This window comes from Hemitrygon akajei, chromosome 2, assembly GCF_048418815.1.
Source record: "Hemitrygon akajei chromosome 2, sHemAka1.3, whole genome shotgun sequence".
Classification (NCBI taxonomy): Eukaryota; Metazoa; Chordata; class Chondrichthyes; order Myliobatiformes; family Dasyatidae; genus Hemitrygon; species Hemitrygon akajei.
In genome coordinates this window covers 182,288,819-182,314,945 of record NC_133125.1, presented here as the reverse complement: position 1 = coordinate 182,314,945, position 26,127 = coordinate 182,288,819, and the positions used below count along the sequence as shown (strand labels likewise).

General features: G+C 39.7%; 1 protein-coding gene across 1 annotated transcript in view; it reads right to left on the bottom strand.

Annotated features, from left to right (window-relative positions):
* Nucleotides 1-22,054, bottom strand: part of LOC140721536 (rho family-interacting cell polarization regulator 2-like) — a 30,488-nt gene extending 8,434 nt beyond the window's left edge. Inside the window, exons 1-11 of the mRNA XM_073036351.1 lie at nt 22,031-22,054; nt 21,363-21,468; nt 20,156-20,199; nt 19,691-19,816; nt 17,427-17,575; nt 15,230-15,359; nt 8,081-8,773; nt 6,403-6,629; nt 3,171-3,333; nt 1,721-1,856; nt 379-540 (exon numbers count right to left, since the gene is read on the bottom strand). Coding sequence (XP_072892452.1) covers nt 379-540; nt 1,721-1,856; nt 3,171-3,333; nt 6,403-6,629; nt 8,081-8,773; nt 15,230-15,359; nt 17,427-17,575; nt 19,691-19,816; nt 20,156-20,199; nt 21,363-21,468; nt 22,031-22,054 — 1,960 coding nt within the window. The remainder of the gene's footprint in view (nt 1-378; nt 541-1,720; nt 1,857-3,170; nt 3,334-6,402; nt 6,630-8,080; nt 8,774-15,229; nt 15,360-17,426; nt 17,576-19,690; nt 19,817-20,155; nt 20,200-21,362; nt 21,469-22,030) is intronic.
* Between the last annotated feature and the right edge of the window lie 4,073 nt (nt 22,055-26,127).

The following is a 26,127-nucleotide window of genomic DNA, read 5'->3' as shown; positions in this document are numbered from 1 at the left end:
CCTCAGCTCCATCCACATTTCAGATCTTTCTGAACTTTGGAAGAGTGCTGGTTAAATTAAAACCTTCCTTTATATGGTCGAGAGTAATATCCTTTACCCTTCAAAATACTACTTCTAAACTACTTGGAGAGGAGATCCTTACATTGACAATTGGAGGTTCTGCGAATCTGAAACAAAAGTGAAAAAGGACAGAGCGACCCAAAATGTCAAGCAACGTCCACAGAGAAAAAGACAGTGTCCTGAAAAGTTACTTTTCTTTCAATTTCTACTGCTGTCTAACCTGCTGAATGCTTTATCTTTTGACTCCTCCATTCATGCACAATCATTTCCTTAATAGGCAGGTAAACATTGAACCAGAAGGACAGAAATTTGCTGTACCTGTTTCACAATGACCGGGACTAATCTTGTCCGCATTTTCACCAAAATGGATTCTTATTTGATTCATCAGTCTGTCCGCTGGTACATAAAATGCATTTCCGGTGCAGGAACTCTCCAACCAGGTGTACTGCAATTCTGGATGTTTCTGTAGGAGTGAAGGAACTGTAGAAACAGGATAAATAATATGGGTCAATAGAAAGTGGAAACACGATAACATAAAAAACAAACTATCGGACGCAGAAGGATGCAAGAAAAATAAGAGGAGTTGATCATCTGACCTCTCAAGCCTGCCACCCATTTAGTATGATCATGACTGATCTGCCCTCAACTCCAATTCCCAATTGCCTTCAATTCCATCAGTTTACAAAAAAAAATCTATTTTCTCCTTAAATACACCCAGTGACCTAACTGCCACAACCTTCTGGGGTAGAAAAATCTAAAGATTTGCCCCATTCCTAAACACTTCAGTTTGAAATGAATGGCCCTAAATCTTGTATAGCCTATCATTTAAGACTTTCCTGTTGGTGGAAATAATCTGAGTTTATGCCAAGTCAAGACCACTAGGAATCAGATATGTTCAGTAAGGTCAGCCTTGACTCCTCTAATCTTGAAAAGAATACAGCTCCAGCCTCAGTAGAGGAGAACAAAATACAGCTGGAGCTTGTTTTGACAGCCGACATGGATCTGAGACCTCAAAGAAAACTGCTATGTCTATATATCCATTCTTCAGCTTTACTAAAATGACCAGGTTCACAAGATCCCTTCCTGCTAGGGGATTCTTCTACACTTTGCCTTTTCGACACTGTTCTACACTATTCGACCAAACTCTGTGTGATGAAGACAAAATTGAGGTGCACAACTTTAAATCAAAGCAGAGTATCTGTAACACAAATTGGTGGGTCAACACCAGAGGTGTCATTGAGTCGTACAACTCAAAAACAGTCCCTTCGGCCCTGCCTGACCTTTTGCTTAGCTACTCTAATCCCATTTTCCTACTTTAGGGCTATCTACTTCATGCCTTACCTATTTAAATGGGTGGATAATTTTCCTGCCTGGTGCCTGTAGAATTTATAAGGAGTAATGACCTGACTAATGAAGCCTGTGTGTTCTGAGTATGTCCCCAGCACAGACCAAGTACTTTGTAGAAACTTGAATTGTGATGGAAGCAGGTGTCAAAAAGCTACAATGGCTCCACTGAGCAAAGACCCCTAGTGTGGACTGAGCGTGAAGAGAGAGGAGGGAGAAGAGCTTCTTCCTGAGATGAATGCATTCATCTGTGACTAGTGGATGTCAACTTTAAAGCAGAGTTCTGGTTCCATAAAGGATTTCTGCTATTACTAACCGTCTAAAACAGGATCACTGCTCCCCATTTTCTCCAAGCTGAGTTCAGTCAAGTTTTCTAACACACAGGTCTGTTGAGAAATCTTATCCAGGAGACTATCCCGAATGACTGGATATTCTTCAAACGATAGAAGTTGCTGTTAAGTGCAAAAATATTGTTAAAATTACTTTGTTCATTTTAATTAGTCCTGACTATAATGTGGTATATTAATGCTCCTCCAAAATTAGAATATCCTCTTTAATAGTGTAAGAGCAAGTGACACATTATAATGCATATTCCCACTATTTCTAACAGCTATATGTTATTTCTTTCTTTCATGGATAACTTTTTCTCACCGGAAAATTCACCTAAGCTGATCCAACTTTAGTGCTTAGATGGAGACCTAATCCCCATAAGGCTTTGCATTGGTGACTGCAGTAATTTTACACCTAATGTGTTAGCGGCTGTCCTAAGCTTTTAGATGTAAGGACCATACCTCAGAAGCTGTGTCCATGTCAGTTATCATCATGTGTTGATGAACTATCTTAAGTATAAGGAAAGAGCCTGCTTATTCACACTAACAAAGTTTTGTTGCCATATTTAGTTAGTAATTATTTAGGATCATAGAGTTATGGAGCTGTATAGCACAGAACTTTGGTTAGCTCGTCTGAGCCAATTGTGATGCAGTCACTTGAACAGGATCTGGATAACTTTGATCAGTAGCCTGAAAGAAAATCTCAGGATAATGACTTTCCACTCCATTCCACTCTAGTCAACTGGGACTAGCAAGCCAGGACTGTCATGCCTATGTAGCCATGTGAGGAAGCTATCGGTGTACCTTTCCATACACTTCATCAGTAGACTCTACGTACAGCCCAGCAGAGCAGCTCCAATTTATTCAAATTTCCTAGCAGCTACCCTGTGCATCCAGTGCCAGATTCTGTGGGATAGTAAGGAAGATGGCGAACATGTTCTTTTTGATGTCCTGAGTTTTGTCTGTTTTCTCTTTAATGTTTTAGTTGATATTGTTATTTTATCTTATTGAAGTAACTTGATGATTTTAATTTTCATTTTAATGTAAATTCAGAAACATTCAAATTGTGCCAGGAGCATTGTTAGCTAGCGAAACTGGTACTAAAGTTTTACCAGCTGTAAAAGCCTTTCAATGGAGGTTTGGGGCCAAGCTCTTCCATTACATTGTCCGAAGACCAGACAACACTGGGGTCTTTAAGTTGGAGTAACTTCAGGTCACCAGTGTCGACTGTACATTTTCCATAGATGGTGCCTGGCCTGCTGAGTTCCTCCAGCATTTTGCATGTGTTGCTTTGATTTCCAGAATCTGCAGATTTTCTCTTGTTTGTAGGTTAGAGGTGAGATGTGCACAGGCAGGGTAAATCTCTGCTACAGTTGTTTAGTTAAACCATCAAAAGTCCCATCAAATACCAATTAATAAATGAAGTGATTGCATTACCTGGAACAGATGTTCAGAATGCTGTAGGTGCTTAATGATAGCCAGATCAAGAGATTCGTTGCCGGTGGTGAGTGGTAATGGACTTCCTGCAACACTAGTACCAACCCCAGTGTCTTCTGTCAATGCCTCACTGAGGTGACCTCTGGCATCCGGATGCACTGGCCTGATGTCATCGAAAACAAAGAAAACTAATTGCATAACTTATACTCTTTAAATTATGCATTATAGAAGGTAAAATCCAACCTTTGACAGAAAGAGACATCAACAAACACCACCGTGAAAATAAGAAATTGAAGCAGGAGTAAGCTTTACAGTGGCTCAAACCTGCTCCCCCATTTAATGAGGTCATGTCTCATCCAACTTTATATTTCTATCAGATATCCATATCCCTGGAGTCCTTTAGAGTCCGAACATCTATTGTTTTCTGTTGAATGTACTTATTGGGATCTGAGAAGTACAATCCTTGTTGGTAAATAATTCCTAATACTTACAACTCTCCAAACAAAATTGTTCTTTACACCTCAGAGCTGTTTCTAATCCTGAGATCATGCACCCTCACTCTAGCTGCTTCATCCTGACAAAACTGCCTGTCAGTGCTCTACTTTCAATCCTTCACATGCATCAACAGACCCACCTCTCATTCTTCTAAACTCTGGAAGGTGCAGACCGGCCTCATATGTCAATCTTCTCTTCCTAAAAATCAGTGAACTAGTTCTGCATTTGCTCCAAGTCAAGCCTATCTATGCAGTTAAATAATTGTACAGTCACACAGCTTTGTGTATTGAAGAATCCAAAATCTATGAAAAATAGCATGAATACAAATGGATCTGAAAGTTTGTGGTTTTCATTACAGATTTTATAATGTTTCTGATGTATCAAGCCTAGGAGCAGAGGGTCATTCACTGTCACATCCACCAATGCACCACTTCCAAGATTTGCACTGGCACTGTTGTGGCTTCTCAAATGCAACTACTGTACCCAGTAGTGCTATTGAGGAAATCTACAGCTTTTGAAAATAATTATTCTCCGTGTCTCACATATTAAACTTCTGTTATCACATTTTCCTGTCTGGATCTTGCTGTGATCTTGCCCTTTATGGCACAACTAAAATCTTATTTTTATGTCTCACTTTGGTGAAATAATTCTGAATGATATAATTGCACTGTCCAGTGCTGACTTGGTTGTAAACAGGATAATCTTGGTAGGGACACAATATAAGCAAGTATTTAACATACTGTAAGTGAATACTTACATTCCTTTCAAGTTAAACATTGTGAATAGGCAAGAATACTCTATTCTTCATTTAAAACCAAAGCAGGCCATGCAAACCATTCCCTCAATATATGAATTGGTATTTTTAGGTTTAATGCCCCATGTTAATTGTTCATATGAGATGTTTTTGTTTGTCAGATAATGATATTGGGCCAATTACCAGATGATTATGGTTACGGAGCTGTGTCTATCAGAGGGGTAGTTCAGGATTCCTAATGTGGCCTTGAGAGGGAGCCCTTGTCTCAGTGTTGATCAGAACATTTTTCTGATGGAAAGTCTTGACTTTGAGAGTGGGGATAAACATTTAAAAGTCAAAACAAGATTAATGTTAAACCATTTCACAAGAAATTTCTTAGGGACAGTCAAGCTGTAACTTTGCAAACCAGAAAGTTATCAATGACCTGCTCATTTTACATTGGACTCCTTTGCTAAGGGAACCTGCAAAATGATCTATTTCGTAGTGTGAATACTTTAGGCATTCTTAATTATTGCATAATTAGCACTACAAAATCTTATGGAAATTATTACATGTTTAAACATTACCATGGTCTAGCACAAGATAGAAAGAAACCTCCCAGATAAGGGTATGGTAACATTTCACATACTGTTAATCACTAAAGTGAGTTTCTGTTTAAGTCTTGGAAGCTTAATTAATTTGCAAAGAATATTGAAGTAAAATGTTATTGTCTCTTCATTAACATCTCTTTGAGGAGAATGAATAATGGAGACTTGTGACCAGATCCTAGAGAATGCACTGAGAGAGGTATGACTGTAAGGAAGCAGATCCAGACCTTTGACCAGTCTAGACTTAATCTCTGACATTTGCACATTTTATAACCATGACCTTTGATTCAAAAGTTCTAATAAATCTCTCAGATCCAGTCCTGACATGATATGGGACCAAATTCTTACAAGGAATAATTTTTAAAGTTCATATCAAACAGTAATTGCTAAACATATATTTAAGTTTAAGTTATACATCAGTATCTGTGGAATTTCAATTGCCCGATAGTTGTCCCACTTGAGAGCAGGTAAAATATCTCATGATAAAGTTGAAGAGCAGGGATTTCTCCCAATATCCTTGCCAACATTTAATCAAACAATTTAAAAGAACAGAGTAATTGATCATGCATTTCAATTCTTCCTCTGGGGCCTCTCTTTGTACATTAACCATGATTCAAAATGAATTAGTTGAATACTCTGGTATTATGAAAAGCATTTCTTAAATGGAATACCTTACTTCTTGAGTTTATTCTCAGCCTCTAATTCACCTCCACATATCCTTTAATTCAGGCAAGAGTCTGTTAATCAGTTGAATGACTCAGGCTAAAAATTCCACAAGGTCTTTTGAGACCAATTAGTTACTCATTCTACTCCTTAATATGAACTTAAATGTTATTTAAAAAACTCAAATTTTATAATTGGAATTGAGGTTGCTCTCTGTGTTGGGTTAAGCAAAAGGGGAAGTTGCTTAAAGTGGAACGGAACTTAGGAAACAGAAGAGCATTGTTATGATGTGTTTCCCAAAGGTGCAAACCAGAACCCTATCAGGCAATGGCTGGATGGGATGAGCAAACTAATATCAGTATCCTGTCCTAGGCCAACATCTCAAAGATATTGAAGTCATCCTTGCATTCAGTCAGCCATTTTGAACAGGCCATATTTGTTATTTTCCCTCTTCTGGGCTCTGCTATAGGAAGAGATGCCAAGTAGATAGAGGAAAATATTCTAAGATGTGTTTAAAACATCCTTGAAGGAATGCAGTGAACTCACCATCCCAAGGATCACTCAAATTAGTTTTTCATCAAATATTAAAACAATTCAACACCTCACTCAATCCCCATCTCCAATCACTCAATTAACTACAAAGTAAAGCAAACTAAAGTGACATCATCCTTTTGCTTATTGAGAAGGAGGTAAACAATTCTGATACCCCTGAATTCCTTTCTCAGGAACTTACACAGCATTCTTCTGAGGCTCAACCTCGGAGCATTCAGATCCATCATTATCAGCTTCTTCACCGCCGCCATCGTCCTCCAGGTCTGAGGTGTTCAGGAAATCGAAGCTTTCCAGAGCACTTTCAACTGTGAGACTCACGCTAGACACTCTGCTTTGATTAGCACTTGGCTTGCACTGCAGGCAAAAGACATCAGAGAAGTTCATGGAACCAAACTCTGAGAACGTCAGCTAAGATGGAAAGCAAGTAAATACCGTATTGTTTTGAGAAACAGAATAGGGAGAACTAAAAACAGGGCTAGAAGTGCAGTGGACCTCCCATGGAAAAATACACAAAGGAATGGAGCTGTCTGGTATATCACAGTATCTAATGACTGAACTTAGAGAATATCAAACTTTTTTTCAAAGGGCTCTTCCTTGTCCAAAGAAATAAGATGAAATATTTTTTAACAGTTAGGACTAAATGCTGCAAGATCAGATTTGCAGCATTGCAAACTTTCTGGTTATCAGAAATAGGTCATGATGTGCTCCATAGTCATTTGAACTGAATCTTAGATCCAGGTATGGGTGCTTAGACATCTGCCAATTTGAATCCAGCTTGTCCTCCTGATGAACCCATCTCTGGGGAAAAGAGATTGCACTTTATGACACTTGGATACTTGCTCAGCTGTCAATGTTCAGAACTATCTAACTAAGCAATAATTCCATATTTAGGACAGTCATTTTTAAACAGGCATTTCGGATAACTTGCAAAACTAGATTTTTCACTGTGGTGTAACATGGTCACATGGTAGTTAACATAACATGATTACAATGCCAGTGACCCAGGTTCAATTCTGCCACTGTTTGTAAGGAGTTCATACATTCTCCCTGTGATTGCATGGGTTTCCTCCTCATGCTCCCAAAGATGTATGAATTAGTATGTTAATTGGTCGCATGGATGTAATTAAGTTTGTTGGTCTGTAAGGACCTGTTACTGTGCAGCATCTCAGAATCAGAATCAGGTTTATTATCACCTGCATGTGACGTGAAATATGTTAACTTAGCAGAGAGAGAGAAATAAATAAAATAAAACATAATAATAAATAAACAAGTAACTCAATTATGTATAGGGTTTGGGAGGTCTATTATATTGGTACTATTTATAGCTTTTTTTTCCTATGTTAATTATCAACAATGTAATCCCACTCCCTTTATACTACTATGATTATTATGATTGTTATGTATTTACTTTTGAAAAACTTAAAAGATTGAAAAAGAAAAGAAATCAATTACATATATTGAATAGATTACTAAAATATGATCAAAAACAGAAATACTGTATATTAAAAAAAGTGAGGTAGTGTCCAAAGCTTCAAAGTCCATTTAGGAATTGGATGGCAGAGGGGACGAAGCTGTTCCTGAATCGCTGAATGTGTGCCTTCAGGCTTCTGTATCTCCTACCTGATGGTAACAGTGAGAAAAGGGCATGCCCTGGGTGCTGGAGGTTCTTAATAATGGATGCTGCCTTTCTGAGACACTGCTCCCTAAAGATGTCCTGGGTAGTTTGTAGGCTAGTGCCCAAGATGGAGCTGACTAGGTTTACAACCTTCTGCAGCTTCTTTCAGTCCTGTGCAGTAGCACTTCCATACCAGACCAAATAATAAATCAATGCCAGTACCAATACCAATTAATATACTGACCTTCAGCAGGTCCTCAAGTCGCATGACTTCTTGATCCAAGTCCAGAAGTTCTTTATATTGCTCTTTGTGTGGTTCCAGTGAAAGCAGGAGACCTTGCAGAGCTTCTTCCAGACTCATCCGTGAGGTGGACTGCATTCCTGCATAATCACTGGAAATGAAGCATTCAGTGTCCTGCCCCTCACAAGCTAGCCCCATTTCTGCTGAAGTCAACCTCTTCACCAGTTGCTTGGTTAGATTACCTTCATAGGGATCCAGTTCCACTGGCTTTAGATCAGACATTTCATCTGAATCTTGAAGGATTGCCACTGTGACATTAGGTTCTAAAAATATATCACCGTCATGGTCTAACAGTGGATGGCGGTGTTTCATTTGCAGAGGTGACGTGTCCCCAGTGTCTTTGATCTCTTCTACTGGCACTGATTCAGCTGAAGGCGAATCACCAGTTCTCTCTATTGTATCTGTAGCTGCTGAGTCACCATTTATTTGTGTTGTTGCTGACTGAGATTCTGAGTCTTCATCTTGAGTATCCGGTGGAATCAAAATAATTTCAGGGTTAGAATAGACTCGACTAGTGGATGCCAGTTCGGGCTGATTGCCACAGTTGCCATTTGCAAGACAACAGTCTTTAAGAGAGATGGATGTTTCACCAGTCAAGTTCCCTTCATCAAAGATACAATTGTCAAGCTGCGAAGACTAGAACAAAAAATACTTATCTTAGAATCTATTGACTGAAACATTTTATAGTAAATACTCCTTTACAAATAAGATGGCATCTTTGGAAAATTACTGATCAAATTGGACCATAAAATGTCATAAAACTGTGCATTAACTGTGCACGGTAGATAAAAGGCTCCATGCGGCCAAAAACTTGGTGGGCAAATTCTTCTCTAAATGATTGTTGGAAGTACCATTGGAAAGTGTCATTACAAAAAGCATATTAACATTGTTAGGAATAGTAAGGGTTTCAAGCCTGCCTTATTTTGAATTTCTCTTGTGTTGTCAGGCAGCTTAAGCAAAGCTATTTCTTAATGTCAGCTGCTTTGAAACCTTTGCAGTAAAATATGTTGAGCTTATGTTTACAGTCATTGGCGAACCTGAAATTGTTTTCCATTGGTCACTATTATGCCAATTGAGCACAAAGAGGTATTGGGAATAAAATCAGGTGCGTAATCTTCCAAATGCATGTTTCATCTGGCAAACCATGTTTACCTCAATGGGAATGAAAATCACATGAGATGTATTATAGGCAGTTTATTGATAGGGCTGGCTTTACACTGTCAATACTCTCTAGATGAGAATTACCACTGGTACTCCTTAGGCAAAAAAATGCATTTTGATAGTTAATATTGAGCTGCTTGCAAAACTTCAGCAGGCAGCTAATGGAGGGGCCTTTCGATTGACAGGTAATCATGAAAACGAATAACTAAAATTGGAAAGCAGATTAAATCTCCCTCAACTTTGTTCAACGTTCTGTTGTGAAAAGAATCAAGGGCTGGAGGACAGTAATTCCACATCTCCCCCTCACTTCAGCTATCAGATTCTCCGGCATGAGAGCTGAGGAACTGGTCCGTGCACCAAGTGTACACGTAAGCAGGGCCTTAACTTTTCCTGCTCGGTCTCCTGCAAGAACATCGGGGCAGTAGCAAGACTGCTCGAGAGGAGCAATTGTGCCAGGCTCTGTCAGATGCAAAAGTTGGAGGAAAACAGGCAGCAATTTCAGAAGCTCTGAAAATCTGAAGCTCTATGGGCTCATCAAAGACTTTTAACAATACGGAGATCTTCTGGATGGTTTTCTGCCACAAAATTAGATACTTATAATAACAGCTAGATTTTCATTCCAGAAATCTGGTGCCAAGTCTTCACTGGACCTGCTAACATCATACCTAACTGAATGCAGGTGGTTTCAGTTCATATTAGGTAGTAAAACTGATCATCTAACTAATCAGAAGGAAATCGAAACCTATCCAGAACCTGTTAGATCAAGAACATGTGAATTTAGTCATTGGGGAAAATCATGTGCTTATATCTGGACAAACATCTGGAGTTAGCTTTTTCACGTCTATAGATGACCTGCAATGGTACACAAAAGAATTTGTCTTTCCAGCACAAGTTTTTGCTTCTTCACACTAACAGGTTGATGCGGAGTGGCACACACAAGAATTCTGGAGAATCAGCAGCAGCTGAGACAGGAAAACCCACACACACATGCAGCTGGCAAAATCTCACTCATGGAGAGAGATCACTCCCACAAAGGCGACTCACGTAGTGTTCCGGCCTTTCCCTAGGCCACAGCCTAAGTGATGGCAGGTCACTGAATGAGCGACTCCGTTGCAGTTTGTCAAAGAATGTGTCCTGCAGAGCATCTATAAATGACAGCCGCAGTCTGTTTGCTGGCGGCTTCAGGCATTTCTTGAATGTCAGAATTTAAAGAGTTAGTGCATGTGTTAGACACTTAATGGAAGAAGCTGAATACTTCAACATGTCCCATGTTCGATCTCTATAAGAATCGAAGAAATAGCTGCAGGAGAAGGCTATTTATCCCCTCATGCCTGCTCCACCATTCAATAAGATCATGACTGATCTTTTGCCTCAGCATTAACTTCTTACCCCTTGATTCTCTCAATGTCTAAATGGCTGAGATAAAAAGCAACGAGTGTTCCTCATCTTCCATATACTGTACATTCAAATGCCATTTAGTGAGATTTATTGGCACACGGGCTGTACTTCCAGAGTGGTTACTTTTCAGAAGGGCACCATTAGTTGATCATGACTTTGGAATTTCTGACACAGTGAAATATTACAAATAAATTTATGCTCTTTGCTTTACCTTTATCAGAGGGGAGATATTCATAAATGCACGCAAGTCTCATAATTTAGGAATCCATCAAAGTCACATACTAAATTTGTAACTGTATTCCTTCTGCAGTCCATAAATTCAGTGAAATCTCTAATTCTGCCAAATGAGATTTATCTTAAACAGTTTCAAAACAGTTTTCTCAAATTATGAGTATGTGCTCCTATTGTGGATACTCATTCAAATGAAGAGGCAGTAAGTGTTCTATCTTCTTCAGGTATTTGCTACTATAATAGGAATTTATCAAAAGGAGTAATATTGTGGATCAGGTATCTTGATGTAGCTCTCAAATCATCGTGACCTAATCTCAGCTAGAATCTTACCAACAATTTGCCTTTAAAACTGAATGAAACCTAGTCAATTTGTTAGCACTCAGCGAAATACATCTGAATTTTACCTGTCATTTTCAACTTTCTATATCTTCACATCAAATTCCATTCATATATTAATGGAATAATGGGAATAATTCTCTATCTCTCACCAACACAATAAAGATACATGGTCCACTAACTCCATTGGGTAGTGAAACTTGGAGAGTCATTCTGCGCCAATCAGAAGAACAAGCAGTTACTCAGATCATAGACAAATTATGTAAATCTAATTTCTTTACATCGTCTAGGTGAGTCCTCTGTCTAAGTAATAGCCAATCTTCTAGGTGGATTACAAACTGACTTTTCTCTTGAGCCCAACTGTGGCTCCACAATAAAACATAATTATGCCAACAGCAGACTTGGTTCCTATATAGTCCAAAAAGATGCATATGGTAGAATTCCAACTAGAAACCCAGAATTACCTCCTAATATGAAAAGCCAGCCTCCCCTCCATGAACTCTATTTACATTTTTCTCTACCTTGGATAAGCAGCTAACATAATCACAGGCCCCTCCCAGCCTGAACATCCTCTCTTCTCCGCACTTCCATTGGACAGAAGATACAAAAGCTTAAAAACACGTTCCACCAGGCTTATGCATAGCTTCATCCCGCTGTAATGAGATTCTTGAATGGACCTCTTGTCTGGTAAAGGCAAACTCTTGCCCTCACAATCTACCTTGACATGGCACTTGACAAGTTGTGCATTATTGGTCACCTGAACTCTAACTGTAACACCATATTCTCCATCCTATGCTGCTCGTTCATTTATTTATTTATTGAGATATAACGCAGAATAGGCCCTTCTGACCCTTCGAACCACGATGCTCAGCAACCCTGATTTAATCCTAGTCTAATCATGGGGCAATTTACAATGCTCAATTAACCTACCTACAGGCAGTGGCGGGAATTGAACCCTGGTCACTGGTACTGTAAACTGTTGTGCTAACCACTATGCTACCGTGTCGTCTCAAATTATTATTGTATTGTATTTCCCCTGTACTACCTCATTGCACTTATGTTTGGGAATTATTTGTATGAATGGCATGCAGAACTGAGTTTATCACTGTATCTCTATACAGGTGGTAATAATAAACCATTTCAAATCAATTCAGTCACCATTAGCATCCCTCCCAAACATATTTTGTCCTTAACAAATAAACATAGAAACAGAAAACCTACAGCACAATACAGGCCCTTCAGCCCACAAAGTTGTGCCGAACATGTCCCTACCTTAGAAATTACTAGGCTTAACAATAGCCCTTTATTTTACTAAGCTCCATGTACCTATCTAAAAGCCTCTTAAAAGACCCTATCATATCTGCCTCCAACACCATTGCTGGCAGCCCATTCCACACACTCACCACTCTCTGAGTAAAAAACTTACCCCTGACATCTCCCCTGTACCTACTCCCCAGCACCTTAAACCTGTGTCCCCTTGTGGCAACCATTTCAGCCCTGGGAAAAAGTCTCTGACTATCCACATGATCAATGCCTCTCATCATCTTATACACCTCTATCAGGTCACCTCTCATCCTCTGTCACTCCAAGGAGAAAAGGCCAAGTTCACTCAACCTATTCTCATAAGGCATGATCCCCAATCCAGGCAACATCTTTGTAAATCTCCTCTGCACCCTTTCTATGGCTTCCACATCCTTCCTGTAGTGAGGCAACCAGAACTGAGCACAGTACTCCAAGTGGAGTCTGACCAGGGTCCTATATAGTTGCATTGATTCATGGCCAAGTGGTTAAGGTGTTCGTCTTGTGATCTGAAGGTCACTAGTTCAAGCCTTGGCTGAGGCTGTGTATGTGTCCTTGAGCAAGGCACTTAACCACACATTGCTCTGCGATGACACCGGTGCCAAGCTGTATGGGTCCTAATGCCCTTCCCTTGGACAACATTGGTGGCGTGGAGAGGGGAGGCTTGCAGCTTGGGCAACTGCCAGTCTTCCATAAGAAAAAAACCTTGCCCAGGCTCGGCTCCTAAATTCAACTCCATTATTGATGAAGGCCAATACACCATACTTCTTAACCACAGAGTCAATCTGCACAGCTGCTTTGAGCGTCCTATGGACTCGGACCCTAAGATCCCTCTGATCCTCCACACTGTCAAGAGTCTTGCCATTAATACTATAATGTGCTGATTTCCTTCTGAACCTATAACCTTCAGCTGTTTGCTTTTTTTAAGCCAAAAATTTTGTATCTATAACTGCTAAAACAAATTGAAACAAATCTGATTTCATTTGAAGCATTAAATTAAGAAGCATTTCTTTTGGAGGTGTGGGATAGGATTTCACAAGTTGGCAGTCCTGACACAGAATGTCACTTATAGGAAGCAAGGTTCTGGAATGCAGAATATTTCATCCACTCAAATTAACAAATGAAAACTAATGCCTCTGTTATTTCACTTGCAGTCAGAACATATAATTCAGCCACAGTGATTGTTTTGTCATAATGGGATATGCAAATGTCAAGACTTCCTGTTTTTCATCACCTCGATAGACATAAGTTCCGCAGAACCCAGTAGAAGCTGACTTCTACTTAACTCCAACCTTAAACAACATCTGCTGTACGACTGCAATGCCCCTTGCACACCAATCATCACTATTCTAAATGAAGCAATTAAGATCAAAACTATGATAAGCTTTGTTCTTGAACTGGATTGGGAATAAGTAGGTTTTGCATTTCAGCTTGACAGTCTGCAGAGAGATGCAGCTGCTGAGTTTTTACTGACATCCTAATGTACATTAGTCTACTCCTTCCTTATTGTGATCAACTGACGAATCAAACTGAAGCATTGGGATAATAAACAATGATTTATTGTCAATAGACAATAGACAATAAGTGCAGAAGTAGACCATTCGGCCCTTCGAGCCTGCACCACCATTTTGAGATCATGGCTGATCATCTACTATCAATACCCGGTTCCTGCCTTGTCCCCATATCCCTTGATTCCCCTATCCATAAGATACCTATCTAGCTCCTTCTTGAAAGCATCCAGAGAGTTGGCCTCCACTGCCTTCCGAGGCAGTGCATTCCAGAACCCCACAACTCTCTGGGAGAAGAAGTTTTTCCTTAACTCTAAATGACCTACCCCTTATTCTCAAACCATGCCCTCTGGTACTGGACTCTCCCAGCATCTGGAACATATTTCCTGCCTCTATCTTGTCCAATCCCTTAATAATCTTATATGTTTCAATCAGATCCCCTCTCAATCTCCTTAATTCCAGCATGTACAAGCCCAGTCTCTCTAACCTCTCTGCGTAAGACAGTCCGGACATCCCAGGAATTAACCTTGTGAATCTACGCTGCACTTCCTCTACAGCCAGGATGTCCTTCCTTAACCCTGGAGACCAAAACTGTACACAATACTCCAGGTGTGGTCTCACCAGGGCTCTGTACAAATGCAAGAGGATTTCCTTGCTCTTGTACTCAATTCCCTTTGTAATAAAGGCCAACATTCCATTAGCCTTCTTCACTGCCTGCTGCACATGCTCATTCACCTTCAGTGACTGATGAACAAGGACTCCTAGATCTCTTTGTATTTCTCCCTTACCTAACTTTACACCGTTCAGATAATAATCTGTCTCCCTGTTCTTACTCCCAAAGTGGATAACCTCACACTTATTCACATTAAACGTCATCTGCCAAGTATCTGCCCACTCACCCAGCCTATCCAAGTCACCCTGAATTCTCCTAACATCCTCATCACATGTCATACTGCCACCCAGCTTAGTATCAACAGCAAATTTGTCCACGATGAATCTTCAAAATCATTGCAATGTGAGTCAACAGTTACAAACAGAAAATAAGGGAAGTTAGAATTCACAGAAAAGCACAAGCCATACCCCGTTGTTTTAAATATTATTTATCAGCGTGCATATTTTACTTAATTGTACATGGTTTTCAATGGAGCGCGTTACTTACAAAGAAGGAGAAGTCATCAAAGGTGGGTGTTTCTGGTGTGCTTTGGCTATATATGGAACTGCGCCTCTGTACACTGGTAGCTTTGTGCAGATTGCCAGTGGATGGAGTCAGGTCTTCTTTATCAAATGGACTGCAAATACACAAGGAAAAAAACAATGTCGTTACAAGTGTCTGCTTGATAGCAAAATAGACCCCCCCCCCCCCCCGCCCCCAGCTGCAGGAGCAAACTTGGCAGCTGCAGAATGAATACAACACTGAGCAGGAGAGAGGAAGAGTCTGCAGTGGATTTTCTGTAGGTGTCAATAATTGGACCATTGCTATCTAATACATTTACTAGACTTGGATACACTGGGCAAAACTTCAGAAAAAGCAACCCCGCTATGTCTGTCTAAGTGAGACAAGTACAGTAAACAGCGAGGAGGACAGAGTTGGACTTCAAGAGAACAAAGGAAAGTTGGTGGAATGGCCAGACAGGTGTGAGATAAAACTCAAAACACAGAAGTGTGAAGTGACATATTTTGCTAGAAAGAATGAGGAGAAACAGAATAACATACAGGGTTTAATTCTAAAGGTGTGAGTGAATCCCCGTGAATAAAGGCATTAGCAGCAAAGTAATGTTAAATCTTCCTTAAAACCATTCTGGACATAAATGAAGCATTATGTCCCATTATGGGCATAAAACTTCAAAAAGGTTATGAAGGCTTTTGAAAGAGAAATGAAATGATTCAGTAAAATGGTCTGGTGATATGGGACCAATTTGGTGGATAGACCAGTGACATGAGCTGAGGGGTGGAGGGATTCAATGGAAATATTCAGCATCCTGGATTACCCTAGACAGAGTAAGTAAAGTCGAATAGTGACACTTCTTACTGGCATAAACCCGTAATGTATGGATTTAAAGGGATTTAAATGTGTTGGAAGAGTAGTTATGATCTGAATGGGTGGTGAAGCCAAGTTCAGTTGTAGCTTTCTAGAAAAGAAAGTCCTACAACCTACTTTCAATTCGAGAACAACAGACACTCTAGACATACTCTTATGGGTTTTACTAGGTAGGGTCCCTGCAATTCACTGCTAAATTGGAAGTATACCTGTACATGGAGTGTCAAAGCCTGTACTTTGTAGCCTCATTCTGCAATCCCCATGCTTCGCTCCACTACTAGATTTCAGATTTATTTATCTAAGTACATCGAAACATGCAGTGAAATGTGTCATTTGCATTAATAACCAGCACACCTAATGATGTGCTGGGGGCAGCCCACAAATGTCATCACACATTTCAGTGCCAGCAATTGTCATTGTTTATTATTAGTAGTACCCTTAGAATAAGAATAATTCTCAAAATGTATTTTAGCAAAATTTCCACTGATTAGGGCCATGGACATGTGTGTACTTTACAATGTGAAGAAGATTGAATGAAATATTTATGTTACAGATGTGTTTGAAACATGAAGGTTGTGAAACTGGAATGCCCAGTGCTTTGTTTTTGGCACTGCACATCCTGATTTGTTTCCAGTTATGATGCCATTTTTTAGTAAAACCCATGCTACTCAACAACGTGGATAGCCGAGGAGCTCAGAAACATGACAGACAGGACGCGGCCTAGAAGACCAGCGTGCCTTCAGGGTGCTGGATCTCCGTGGCTCTGGAGGCGGGCGGATTCGAGGTCGGTGCCGCCGCCTGGTGTGTCGTGGGAGTAGACGGAAGATCGAAAGCAGCAAGCTGGCTGCTGGCTGTGTGCCAGAGACCCGAGATCTTCGGGCACAGAGCTTGGAAACAGTGACGCAAAAGAATTTCAACATCATAAATCAGCGATTTGTTTTGTTCTGTCTCCCCTCTCGCTGTGAAAGGGGACACCTCTTTTTCCCGTATTAAGGAGAGAGAGAGCCTGTGGTATGTTGAATTACTGGGTGAACGAGTAGTTTTTGGGGCACTGCAAGTCTGTGTCTTTATTGATGCTTTGCTGCACGCTTGAGTGCTCATGGGGGGTCATTGTTTTACTGCTGCTTGTGAGGGGGGGAGCTGGGGTGGCTTTGGGGTTCTAACATTTTCCTGTCATTCATTTTTTGGGGCACTCCTCTGTTTTTGTGGATGTTTGTGAAGAAAAAGAATTTCATGATGTTTATTGTATACATTTCTCTGACATTAAATAGAACTATTGAAATTTATGGAATAATAGAGGTCAACATCCATTACTTACTACCACGTCACCTCCAGGTTTAGCTTCACAGTTCCAAGGTCATTGATGTCGACGGCAACCATTTGAGGTTGGGCTGTGAATAGATCTTTTGTTTCACAAGTGACACTGCCGACCAGGAGATGAGTTGCCAGACCCTTCAATTCTGACACCTAAAGAGAGAGAGAGAGAGATTAAATGGAGAAAATGTGTCATTCTGATTGTGTGATTCTGAGTTAATAGATGCATGTGGTTTTACCAGCTCCATTATCTTTGGTGGCAGTCCTATTCCATAGTGTCTTTGTCCTTTTTAGTGAGCACAGACTCTATCATTTCTTGCTCTGCTCCCTTCATGTAGGGCTTCCACAGTAAGATATTGCTGCTGCCAGTTGCCAAGTGTACAGCAAGTGGAAAGCTAATCTACCTTAAAGGTCACATCAAACAGAAGTCCTTTATCCACATTTTCCCTTTCACTAGTGAGGCAACACCAGCAATTTCCCCAAGCACTGCAAACACGTGGGTGTAAAATTGAATGCAATATAATTTGCTTCTTGACCTCACAGGTCAGTAGTCCTAAGTGTAAAACCATTAGTAATGTTATTTTTTAATCTTTGCATGAAAGATTTGCAGTGAATTTTAAATTTTTGCTGAATTCAACAATGTCCAAAAGCCTGTGTTTTAAGAATAATTTAATCTCAAGCATTTCGCACCCTGAAGCTACTTTGAAATGTAACCCAGGCAACAAAAGCAAGCAATCTACAATATCACTATTCTTGATCAGCACCGAGATAAGAAATGATTAAGCAACAGTGAGTGGCATTAGTTTAAGAGAAGAAATTCATCAAAGCCACAAAATCAACCAGCTGCCTGTTGAACTGAACTGCAGACCAGGGCCAGGGTCACTAGCACTAATAACTTATCTTTACAATACAGTACTAGCCTTAATTGAGAGTTTGTAACTTCAACTTTCTCAGCCAGATGCATCATTGAGAAATGAGTCAAGTGAGCATCTACTGAATGAATAGTGATAAAAAGATACTGGATTCCTGAAAGTGATCATGTTGAATTTACTACAAACAGCTAGACATGAAACAGAGACATCCTTTTAAGGAATTCTGAATGCTCCATTGATGCAATTTCAATCTGATAGTTTAAAAAACAATTACTTCAGCTGCTGGATTTCTGCTGTGACTGATAAGACCAAGGAGCCTGTAGCAAGTAATCATTTAACTGCTCTCCCTTTTTTCCAGTGTCAGCATCAAGCCTTTCTTTTAAATTTACAGGAATAGTTGGGACCAACAGCCCAAAAGGGCTATCCAGTAGCTTCATTGATAAATGTCAGGGTAAATTCTGCAGGGAGAAATTTGAGTATTTCTCCAAAGGTATGTCATTTCTCAAAGCCAATTCAGAAATGTTTCTGAAAGATAATTATCTCAGAAGAAAAGAAAGGCATGGGGGCATTTAATGATCCAATGAGTGTACAATTAGATGGTGAGCAAAATGCAAGGAAAGGAGTTATGTTATAGAGACACAAGAATTGTAAAATGAAGCTACAATCTTTGCACAGAATGCAAAACAAAGTCAGAATGCTGCAGGAACTCCTCTGCTTTTGTGGGATCACTTTTCATTTTGTTCCAAAGTATAAATGACACAATTTGAAAACAATGCTGGAAGCAGGAAAATCTTGCGTGTCAGATCAGTAAATCATCTGGGCATAGTGAAGTCTTTATCACATAGAAGTCAAACAGAGAATGCAAACATTAGAACAGGGGAAGGATGAGCTGTGAAATTAAATGGACTGAAAAGGGAGATGAATGACAGATCCAAAGTCCAGCATACATTCTTGAAGTGGGAAAGTATGAAAAACTTGCAAGAAGTTAACATAGTAAAATGACACAGAAGTTAGTAAACTCCAATGTCAATACAAGAACTCTGCCTCTGACCCATTGGGTGGCCTGATCAGGTCCAGGATATACCTAAAGTATTACCATTTACTTTCTTTATTGCTGCTGTGTGGCTGAGTGCCACCTTCAGTTTCTGGTTCTTTTTAAAAAACTATGACTATTTTTGCATGACCGTAGTGGCTTTCACCTGCATCTTATATGACAGAGAGACAAACCTTCAACACATTTGGTTCAATAGTATTTGTAAACCACAGCATCATGTGACTAGGCCTTGTGATCAAGAGACACATAATCAACCTTCAGAAATGGCAGGTAATGTAATGTGATTGGTAAGCACAGTAGTTTCTGAATTACTCCAATGTCTATACTCAGCTGTTCATGTACCTTAATTGAGAATAATTCATTAATCAGAGGCAAGAAGATCATTTCTTCTCCATCCCAGCTTTGCCGGTCATTTATTTCTATTCTGCCTTTTAATTTCCACCTTTGACGACCATAACGCATAAAGATCTTGGTAAAGATAAAACAAATCAGTTAGCATGCATAGGAACATCTCTAATTATATTTCAAAATTTAGGAAATGACTTATTCTGTTCTCAAACCACCACCCTCTCCAGCACTTGTTCCAGTTTCATTAGCAAGAATGATCATTCTGAATAGGAACATTACTCAGACTTGCAGAACATCAAGCTACTGAAAATGTGTAGCAAAAGGTGTCAAGCATGTTTATTTTTACCACTATTAAGTTAAACTGACCCATTATCAACTCAATGAGGACCAATATTCCTCTCAACAATTGAATTGCCATGTCTCACTTGTGTGACTAAAGCTAAGTTACAAACCACTTACCTCATATTGATCGCCAGGACAAAGGCGGGCAAAACCAGCTAAACCTGTAAAGTCCAAGGTAGATCAAGACAATGTTAGAACTTCAAGCCTGCATAGAATCCATTTCAAAACTTTGCACTTTAAGCAGCTGAGGTGAGCCTTGGAACTTCAGCTTGGGATATCAACTCTATTTTACTGTTAGTGAAGGGGAAACTGCCTGAACTCCAACTATCAGGTCAATGGGATTTTATTAAATTATTAAAGAAGGCCAGGTGAGAGGGAGATGTACAGAGTACTTCAATGTGTCAATCTCATTGTGCAGGATCAGGAACCTGTCACTTCCAATATGAAGAACGTGGATGCAAGAAGCCAGAGCCCTCTCCACTTCTGCCTGTGAGGGCAATAGGTCCTCAGTTTGCTTTCAGTCATAGGCTGAGACCTGTGGCAGTGTACACTGAATGTCAGCAGACAGGCGCAGTATGAACCACAGCAGTGCAGTTCAGAGGTGGGTTTTCTACCGCTGTTCCATAACCGGGATTAAATTTCTCTCCCACTTTCCAAATCTGGAGTTATATATTCATCTGGAAAGAAGAATTACCAGTTAATTTTTTCAAACAGCCATTTTCAAGTCACTGCAAAAATGGCAAGTGGGCTTTAAACAAGAAATTCTCGCAATACTAAACCTATTACTTGAACATAAAAGATAGAGCATTCAAGAGCAGAGGAGGATGGGGAATGGATAGTGAGGTGGTTGCAGAGAAAAAATTCTGAAAAACCCATCTGTGAAATCTACTCAGATCTATGTTAAAGAACTAAAAAGGCAAAATTCTGCAGATTCTGAAAATCTAGAGTAAAAACAGAAAATTGCTGAGAACACTCAGCAGTTCAGGCAGCATCTGTGGAAAGGAGAACAGACCTAATGCTTCTGGTCAGTCAACATTCTGTGTGATCGGTTGAGTGTTTCTGCCACTTCATTAATGTTCAATATTAACGAATGTTGACACCTCATGGCTATGATATTGGTTGCGATAGTTCTTTGTAGGAGATACAACTTCAAAATACAAGCACAATATTTTCTATTTCAGAGCAAAAGTCATCGATATTACATGTTAGAATTTCTACTTAATTTCCCATCAGGCTGTGATGCATTAAGAGAGCACGTAAAATTATTCTTTACTCTACCAACCAACAACAAAACGCGTGCCAGCTTTCTTCCGTGAATACTTGCCTTTCATCTTAATGTGAAATTCTCCGAGCAAGTTTCCAATCTCCACCTCCAGCGAGCACAGGGCCTGAGAGTAAAAGAAATCATTGTCAGTTCCAGATGTATTAGACTTATTTGTTACAATACAAAAGACTAGTGCAAAGTATTAGATATGCTAGTGTTGTTTAATGAGATACTTCCTCTTGCCTGTTCAAAGATTTCATGAATAATAGTTACTTCTTTTGTTTTAGAAAGGAACTCCTACTTGAGAACAATTGATGAAACATATAGAGTGGATGTGGAGTGGATGTTTCCTGTGGTAGGAGAGTCTAATAACAGAAGAGACAGCCTCAGAATAGAGGGACGTCCTTTTAGAACAGGATGAGGAGGAATTTCTTTAGCCAGGGAGTGGTGAATCTGTGGAATTCGTTGCCACAGGCAGCTGTGGAGGTTAAGTCTTGATATATATTCAAGCAGTGGTTGATAGATTCTTGAGTGATCAGGACATGAAGGGATACGGGAAAAAGGCAGGAGATTGGGGCTGAGAGGCAAAATGAATCAGCCATGATGAAATGGTGGAGCAGACTCGATGGGCCAAATGGCCTAGTTCTGCTCCTATATCTTATGGTCTTATGGATTATTTTCACAGGGAAGGGGAAAGAATGTGCAAGGAACCCAATGGCTATTGATACCTTCAACTTCAGTGTGAAACGCATTGCGGAGTGCTCTGCAGAATAAACCACAGACTTCCTCCTTTAAAGACTCAGTTTGGGATCTGATGTTAGCTTTGTCATTTGATAATTATTTATGTATCAATATCCTTCCACTACTACTGGGCCTTGGGCAAGGAGAGTGATCCTTGCTCAATGTTCCAACAATCACAACAATGTGACAATGATAAAACAATCTAGATGTTGCATTATTACAGTTCAAAACTCTCTAGTCCGGCATCCTTGAGACCTGACCAGTGCAGGGCTACAGAAAATGCCAGATCACAGAAATTGCCCCTGTTCCATTTTCCTCTGAGCAGGAGAACTGTTCATTTAACACTAATTTTTTAGATGCTCACTAGGTCACAAGAAGATTCTGCAAAATGTCGGTAACAAAGTTTATGTACATTTGAAAAATTGTCAGCTGAGATTGCAAAATTTCACTGGGAAGTCAATCAGCTGCAGATCAGTACAGACCTTAATAATTTTAGATCTTAGTTAGAATTAATTAGTACAGATCTGTACAACATATTCAAAATGTGCCAGATGGTGGGAGTTATCAAATTACAAAATGCTAGACTAGAGATTTTCAATATGTAAGGGTGATTTGATTGATTGCTAATAAAATGTGGTTCCTTATGTGGTTGTAACTCAAAACATAAAATCCAACTGAAAGCAAAAACACAGAGCTGGGATGTAACTTGTGTATGTTCGTTTTTACTTTAAGCGAGGTGCTGACTTATGATATGGTGGCGTGATGACATATGCCATTCACGTACTTTTACATATAACCCATAATTAATTAATTGAACAACAAAGAATGCTTAATCAAACAATCTATTTACAATATTACTCAAGGATTTACTGAAATATTAAGTACTCAGTGCTCCTACCGGCTTAGCTCTATAGACATCCACAGCATAGTAAATGTTAAATTGTCCCATTTGGGCATAAAAATTTAATTGCAGTGGATGCTTTCTTACTTTTGTGAAATAACATCTTTCCTGACAGTGGGATTACTTTGCTTGGCAGATGAGACTTGTGATGTGAAACAATCTCAGGTTCTGTGGCTTCCCCCATGGTGGTTGGAGGAGTTTGCTATGGAACTGCAGAAGTGGTTTTGATAGTTCTAGCCATCTTCCTTCTCTAACAATTGACTCTGCTCTCCTCAACTGATCGATGCTTTGTCTCCAGATGATATCAGATGCAATCTCCACTGTGTAGGTGAGCTGTTCAGTTCCGTCCTTCATCTTTCCAGTATCCACTTTTAAGTCCATTAGACCATAAGACATAAGAGCAGAATTAGGCCATTCGGCCAATCAAATCTGCTCTGCCATTACATTATCGCTGATTTATTATCCCTCTCAACCCCATTCACCTACCTTCTCCCCATAACCTTTGACACTTCCATTAATCAAGAACCTATCAACCTCCATCTTAAATATACCCAGTGAAATGGCCTGCACAACCTTCTGTGGTAATAAATTCTACAGATTCACCACCTTCTGGCTAGGGATTTTTTTTCCTCATCTCTGTTCTAAATGGATGACCCTCTATTCGGAGCTTGTGCCCTCTGGTCTTAATCCTAGACTTTCCCACCATAGGAAATCTCCTGGCCACATCCACTCTACCTCTTTCAATATTCAATAGGTTTCAATGAGAATCTCCCCCACCCATTCTTCTAAACTCCAAGTACAGGCCCAGAGCCATCAAACATTTCATATATGTTAACCCTTTCATTCCTGCAATCATTCTCGTGAACCTTCTCTCGACCCTCTCCAATGTCAACAAATTGTTTCTTAGGTAAAGGGCCCAAAACTGCTCACAATAGTCCAAGTGTGGTCTGACCAATGCCTTATAAAGTCTCAGCATTACATCCTTGCTTTTATATTCTAGTCCTCTCAAAATGAATGCTACCATTGCATTTGTCTTCCTTACACTGATTCAATCTGCAAAAAACGTTTTTTTTTAACAATCGTTTCAAAATCCCTGTGGCCGTTTCCCACAATAATAAGTATACTGCTTTGGATACTGTTGAGTGGGGTGTGTTCCTATTGGAGAAGCCACATTGACTGGGTCTCTGGCGCAGAGTCTGACTCTGTGGCTTAGAAGGGAATGAGGAGGAGAGGATTGTAGCAGTGATAGAGGATTCCATGATTAGAGGAGCAGAAAGCAGATTCTGTAGACATGAAAAAAACCCCAGATGGTATGTTGCCTCCCTGGGTCAGGGTTGACTTGGATCGAGTCCACGGCATTCTCAAGGGGAGGGTGAACAGCCATAAGATGTGGTACATACTGGTACCAACGACCCAGATAGGAAAACAGGAGGAGCTCCTGAAGAGTGAATAAAGGGAATTGGGTAGTGAGCTGAAGAGTTGAATCTCGGCACTGCCGCCTATGCCTCACACCAGTGAGGGTAAGAATTACAATCCTTGGAATTATTTCACTGCACAGACACAAAAAAAGTCCTCCTTTACTGTGAAAGCCAGTTATCAATGTGTTTTATGTGGACTGGTGATCCAAGTTGTCCTGTTCCATTGTGCCTAGTCTGTGGCAAACAGCTTACAAATGTAGCAATGGCTCCAGCACAACTGAAAAGACACTGAACTACAACTCACAGCCATGTGACTCTTTAAAGAGCTGATTATTTTGTAAGGCTATTGGAATCTCAAAAGAAACAGAGTAACGCTTTTGTGAATAAAGTCACAGTCAGTAAAAGGATTCAGGAGACAAGTTATTTAGTAGCAGAACTTGTTACCCAGAAAAGGAAAACTCTCACAGTTAGTGAGGTTCTAATAATGCCAGCATGTAAAATTATAGTGGGTGGAATTTATTGACCTGCCCCTGAACAAGGTCTGGATCTCTATGAAAGAAGGGTGTCTCGCCATCCGTAGGAAAGCAATTTTACTGCAATTTTCAACTTCATGCATGTGTGAGTAAGATTATTCTTCTTTAACAAGCATCAAGAGCAAAGATAGAAATGGTCTCATTTTAGTTGAAGGTGAAATCTATGTGCTTTTCTTGACCCAGAATTGAATATTTATGCAGCAACAAACAAGCACAAGTTTCACATACTAGGCCTATATTTGAGCCTGATCTTAGTAAGAAAAAATCTTTTTCAAGGTTTTGTATAAAACTTCCTCTCAGGCTATAATTTTGTTCATTTTGCTTTGGCTTATGGTTTTTAGTAACTTCACTATTCGACATTGTTCATGTTGTAAATAGTATTAATTAAAATCAGTTTACAACCTTTACTTAAATTAAATCTACCGTGTCTACCTTTAGAAAAATTAAATCCCATTTTGGCATAAGCAGCAATTTATTATTTATAAGATTTTAAAATTTATGAAAGGAAAAGAAAGATTAATTTCAACAAACTTAAGTTTAACTACCTGTTTTTTTTACAAGAAAGGTTGGCTAAAAATTCATTCTCTACTAAAAAGAGCATTGACAATTATTTTTGGATTATTATATGTACAATTTACTGATCACGCTAATGTACCATGAGCTGTAGGTACAATAATTTTTACGCACGGGTTCGCTGAGACCTGATAATTATGTCAAGGATTCCTCTAGGGCAAGAAGTTTGAGAAAGGCTGCTCTACACTCATAATTATGTGGCTAGGCACAGCTCAAATGCCATCTCTAAAGTTGCTGATGACCCAACTATTGTTGGGAGAATTTCAGATGCTGATATGAGGGAGTACAGGAGTGAGATAGTTCAGGTGTTGCAGCAACAACCTTGCACTCGACATCAGTAAGACCAATGAACTGATTTTGGATTTCAGAAAAGGCCAAATGAGGAAAGACACTCATAGAAAGATGAGAAATAGAAAGAGTGAGCAGTTTCAAGTTCCTGGGTGTCAACATCTCTGAGGATCTATCCTGGGCCCAACATATCAATGCAGTAACAATGAAGGCACGACAGCTGCTATATTGCATTGGCAGTTTGAGGAGATTTGGTATATCACAGATTTCTAGAGATGTACCGTGAAGAGCTTTCTGGCTGGTTGCATCACCATCTGGTGTGAGGAGCCACTGCACAGGATCAAAACAAGCTGTAGAAAATTGTAAAGTTA